The sequence below is a fragment of the Homarus americanus genome, unplaced genomic scaffold (assembly GCF_018991925.1).
Source record: "Homarus americanus isolate GMGI-L3 unplaced genomic scaffold, GMGI_Hamer_2.0 scaffold40333, whole genome shotgun sequence".
NCBI lineage: Eukaryota > Metazoa > Arthropoda > Malacostraca > Decapoda > Nephropidae > Homarus > Homarus americanus.
In genome coordinates this window covers 38375-44382 of record NW_024714036.1, presented here as the reverse complement: position 1 = coordinate 44382, position 6008 = coordinate 38375, and the positions used below count along the sequence as shown (strand labels likewise).

Below are 6008 nucleotides of genomic sequence, written 5' to 3'. Positions count from 1 at the left end.
CAGACCCTCTATTTACTCCTCCGTTATTCACTAGTTACAAGTGCCGCCCTCCTTCCCGGGCCACAGTGAGACGCCCGGATGGTGGCACCCACTGGCACTTGTTGGTCTGAATGGCTTTCCTGGGGTGCAGTTGGCTGAATGGACTTACTGTTTACCATTGCTGGTGTGTCTGCACTGTCTGTCTCTGTATTCAGCCAATGTGAACATGCATGACGATTTTTCCGAATAAGTATCTATCTATCTCTCTCTCTCTCTCTCTCTCTCTCTCTCTCTCTCTCTCTCTCTCTCTCTCTCTCTCTCTCTTTGGTTACTATATGCAGTTTATAACATCACTACATTACGGCTCCATCACCCTTAGTCTTTTATTAATTATTGTATTGCATTGTATTTTTTATCTATGATACTGTCAGATATATCTGTCTCTCATTCCCATTATACACCCTAACGTTTTACTTGGAGGTTAGGTTAGGTTAGGTTAGGTTAGGTTAGGTTAGGTTAGGTTAGGTTAGGTTAGGTTAGGATAGGTTAGGATAGGTTAGGTTAGGTTAGGTAAGTGTTAGGTAAGTGTTAGGTTAGGTTAGGTTAGGATAACGCTCGGGTGTTTAATTATCACGTGCAATATGGCGGAGTGTCTAATCATCATGTGATCCGCTGTTCAGTTCATAGAGAAAACAAGTTGAGGCAGACAAGGTAAGTTATCTTAGTTTATATATAAGTAACGTAAACATAGATCGAGTGTCATTGGTTTGTGTCTCACGTAGTCCTAATATAATTTAAACCAGTTCCCCCATGACTACATTTTATCAGAACAACTTGAGAGATTCGTTTGGAGTGTTTGAACATATTATGATCATTTTTGTTTTCCTTTTTCGTTATTTCATCATTTCTTTTTCCTTTTTCGTTATATCATAATTTTTTTTTTACATTAATAAGAGGCCGCACCACACAGCTGAAGCAGAGGAGGGCAGTTACTCAGAAGGAAGGAGACAAGAGTGACAGTAAAGAACAAAGTCTTCTAAGGTTCAACTAACAATGTCAGCTGTAAATCATTTTGAGAATCCGGCTTCAAATCAACAAAAATAAAGTGTGTTAATATGGAGTTATCAATCCTTTATACAAGTTTAATGGTAGAAGAGGAGGAAGCTTTCGGGGTACAGGGAGGGATGATATAAAGACTTGTATTGCTTTAGAGGGACACTGAATATAAAGGGGAGGTGTGGAAAGAGTTATATACAGAGGAGAAGATTGAAAACGTAGTCAGAGGAAGTGTAAATACAGTACTGAAATTATAGAGCATTAGGTGATAGTTTAGGAGGCACTGAGAATGTAAGGGAGCGTTGAGGGAGCGACTATGTGCTTGCGTGAACACTAAAAAACGCAGGGAGTGGTGAGGGAAGTATACAGAAATGGTAATTCTTCGGATCGCCTGAAGAATCTCCACCACAGCTTATTTGACCTAAATCTTAACCACTCTAATATTATATGGGGGGGGGGGTGAGGTTAGGTTAGCGTTAGGGTAGTTAATCTTTAGGCAAATTGGTGGAGATTCTAGAGATATACTGAAAATACAGGAGAGGAGGATGCAACCTTAAAACTGCTCATGGGAGGATGAAAAGAAAATAGGCAAGGGAGAGGGGGCAAGCACCCAGACTGACTGTTTAAGGGTGACAGTGGAAATACAAGTGGGAAGGTAAGCTAGTGAACACAATGTGAACATTAAATACTCTTATTTATACAGTGCCTTGATTTTTCTTGTTAGATATAGTCTGTGTATATACATACACATATAATCAACGACCTCACCAGCCAGGACTCGAACCCTCGACCTTATGAGTGTGACTAGGGAACGCTACCAACTATGCCACAAGGACACTAAAAGCAATCCCAGACTTTGTAACCTTGATAGTCTAGGATTGCTTTTAGTGTCCTTGTGGCATAGTTGGTAGCGTTCCCTAGTCACACTCATAAGGTCGAGGGTTCGAGTCCTGGCTGGTGAGGTCGTTGATTATATGTTCAAGTCCGCGTGTTATATGGACTAAAAATGATATATATATATATATATATATATATATATATATATATATATATATATATATATATATTCAGGGAATCTATTTCAATGCACACTAATAACGTAAATTTCGAGTGATTATTCTCCACGTGTTTCTCTGTATAAAAAGATAAGATTATCCTTCACCTTGCTGGAAAAACAGAGTGCCTGTTAAAAAAAATAACAAAAAACCTGTGAAGTCAAGTTAACTCTTAAGTTATGTAATAAATATTTTGGCTTTACTTAATAGTACACTGAAAAGTATATTAATTTGACTTAATAAAGGCTGTTTTGATAAGCATTTCCAAAATACCGGTTACCCATACAATTATTGTAGTTTCCCTTAGGAAGACCATTTTCTCTGTTACGAAATTTTTTTTAACGTAGACTCTCATATAAATATTAAAGTCAATATAAACTTCCTGTACACTTTTCACTTCGATATAGAAGCTTCTTGTATACTTTAAAATATTAAATTCCATCTCTTGGAGTAATATGATTATGTAATTATTGTAAAATGAGTTTATCTGTGTGTATTGAATAATTTTAATACAGTATAAGGATATGAAAAAAAACCTTAAATTGAAAAAAATTAAATTATTGTATATATTTGGAAGATTTTATATAATAAGGTTAAGAAAATCATCAACAATATATTCTCTTGTTGTTAGTGATGTCCTTATTACGGGCATCACTAACAACAAGAATTCCCGCTGCATCTGTATTTCATCTAGGGATGCTTTAAAAGACAATACATTCACCAGACTTAAATAAAAGAGCTGAGAATAAAAGTAGAGTAAAGTAAAGTAAAGTAAAGTAAAGTTGATGTTTTTAATGGTATTATCAAAATTCATCTTCCCTCCAATATTTCCGGCTTATATAATATATAAATACATTACAATATTTATATAATTTATTTTATATGTAATGAAATTCGATAAATATATGATTATTATATAAATTTTCCGTGTTTTATTTATTTACTTTTTTATGGCATAAGAAAGTACAGTGGGTATTATTTATATTTTTATGACCCGTATTTAAAGACAATAACAACCCTGATGGTAATTGACATCCTCAGTTGGTCATCATTAATTCTCCTTTACCTTCACTTATAACCATATGAGGAAGATATCAGCATTGTAATCACCTCTAATATAATGATGACTGCTGAGGATTACCCTGTTGTAGACCGCTTGGAGGAGATCTGGAGGACAGGACAAGAGCTGGGACTGTCACAAGCCCAGATCCATCATGTATTTGACTCTGTATTTAACGAGGAAAAAGAAAAGGAAGCTATTATATCAAAGAGCCATGGATCTACGGATTATAAAAGAACAATACAAGATATCGCAAGAATGATCACCAGTTACCTGAAAATTTTTACTAAATTCCTTGTGTTTTTGACTGCTGTTTGTATTGTGGTTTTTATAGTCATATCTTTACATAACCCAACAAGAAAATTAGTGACACGTAATATTCAAGATGTGATCTACCCGTTTATGACAACTCTGAGATATCTGACGTTACCCATCCTCACAAGATACCCACACCTAAGTCAGTGGTATTCGGAAGAGTGTTTGGTGCCAAATGTGTTTTATGACCAGCCAAGTATTGACTGTATGCCTTGTAGTAAAGACCCTCAACCCATTAAAACTGCTGGCTTACAAAATTTTACAGATATGTATTATAATAATGGACGAATTATAATTGTTACTGATGCCATGCTTCAAAATATGACCTGGGGAGATTTAACAAAAGAGCTGGACATCAAACAAGAATTTGAAATTGGTGCTTTTAAATATTTTTCTGAGACCAACACCTCTATGGAAGCTTTGCGGTGGTTTGTAAAAGAAGAAACAATTAATAGTGATGATCACATTGAGTGGAGAATTAATAGGCTAGAAACTTTGCACGTTGTTCGTCAAATCTTTCCACGGATGTATTTTATTCCATCGGAAACTGAGGTTGCTCTCCATCGATTTGTGTATGTAGATGGGCCTGAGGCTGACTCATATCCATTACCACTAACAGAGTTTGCCAATGTTGTACTCATACAAGGAGAAGGGAAAAGTGTGTTGACCCTGTCTCCATCCAGTCATTGTCAAGATATCTGTAATTCAGTCACTGTCACACTAGATACCACACACGTCTTGTTCTTTAACTGGATTTATTGGAGACCAGTTAGAGTTGGAGGTGAAAGTATTTCAACACTTGCTATGAGTTCATTTTATTGAGTACTCAGACCCTAATAAATAAAAGCATATTGCTCACATAATTTTATGATAATATACAGTAATTACATACCCAAAATACTACCACAAGTATTAGTATAAAGGCTAGTCATATTGAATACACTTATGTGTTCTTACAGTTATGATTGTCTGAGATCAGTTTTGTTTTAATGTTTGAATCACAATTTTAACCTTTACAGTATACTCGTACATCCTGTAAGAAGGTAATATTGATGTATACTTCTGATTAATTCAATTGTATTGTTATACTAGTCCACATTTTTAACTACAGTACTGTAGTCATGTTTTTAATGTCTGTCATGGCATTGTTGTAAGTAGAAAAAAGTCCATACATGAAATATAATTTAAGAGTTTTTGTATTTGTATTTATTTCCTTGGCTGATATAATGTAAGAAATTTATTGTTTTCAACTGGAAATGGAGAGAATATTTTTATTACATTAAAGGTTGAAACATAAAGACTAACCTAATAAGCTTTTTGTTAATTATTTTTACTCATCCATTTTCAAAATTAGGTTGGCCATTGGTGTATTCGACAGGTTGTGGATTCAAGAACAGAATTAGGTTTCAAAATATCCCTGGACGAAATTACCAAGAATTATGGAGCTGATCAGTGGCACAGTGGATAAAAGTAAAAGCAACTATCCATAAAATAAGTTGGTATTCATTGTTATAAGACATCTTATGTAAAATCAGTCAAATCTTTTATAATCAACTACCAAGGGAGTTTTAGATAGAATAGATTTAATCTTTGATTAGTTTGCATTCTGTACATTCAATTTTAAAAGATTAGTGTTAAGAGCTATTTATCAACTGATGACAATGTTTATGCAGCCGGAAATTTATCCAGTTTCTTCAAATAACTGATTAATATTTTTCAGGTAAATAGTACCAAAGATGTCATTCACCTCGTATGGTCATTGTTGGTGGTTGTTTTGGCAAGTGCTGTACTGTACTGTATTAGCTTTATCAAAGGCTTGACTACCTTTATGGGGCAGTGCATTGTGGCACTGGACTGCTTTCACTAACAAACTGACGTCTGGTACCCATCCACTGCTGGGTCAACTAGGGGTTCCTGGGTAAGAACCAGATCTTTAAAATGGGCAAAAGGGTTGTATCCATTCTCCTGCTACACCATTTATATAAAGGTAGTGTACAATAAATTTAATTACAGTATAATCATTTCACTTGCCCGCATTCTAGCTGTTTGGGTGATTAGTCTATTCTTTGTTAGTTAGTGTCAAGTATAAGCACCCAGACAAAACCTGTAATGTTTGGTGGAGTGTCTCATCTGACCCAGGCTTGGGATAGAACTCAAAGCAGTAGTGAGAGATGTGCAAATTACCTCTTTTCCACCAACACCCTAACATTTTGTACAGGAAGTTCTATTTCAGAGCTTGGAAAATGGGAGATTCTGTTAGTTCAATTTTTCTTGCCAAGGGATAACCCATCTATTGGCCTGGACTTACCAGTAGACTGTTTTGTTTAAAATTGTTTAGACAAACAGTTTAATGTTGGTTTTGCTTAAGTATCAAAAACTATTCTATACATTTAAGACCCACAAGAATTAAATAGGTTCATTTGTCCTAGCAGCCAGCCAGATGCTGCTTGTCACATGGCTCCTGTAAGTTAACAATGCTGGTTATTACAGGATTTGGAAGCCTTGTTTGGAACATTAGTACCCTGTACTTTCCATGGCTAATT

General features: G+C 35.3%; 1 protein-coding gene across 1 annotated transcript; it reads left to right on the top strand.

Moving 5' to 3' along the window:
• The first annotated feature begins 3098 nt into the window (after positions 1-3098).
• On the top strand, positions 3099-4660 carry LOC121875456. Its single transcript, XM_042380024.1, has one exon. The coding sequence runs from the start codon at positions 3211-3213 to the stop codon at positions 4285-4287; it is 1077 nt and encodes a 358-aa protein (XP_042235958.1). The 5' UTR covers positions 3099-3210; the 3' UTR covers positions 4288-4660.
• The last annotated feature ends 1348 nt before the right edge of the window (positions 4661-6008 follow it).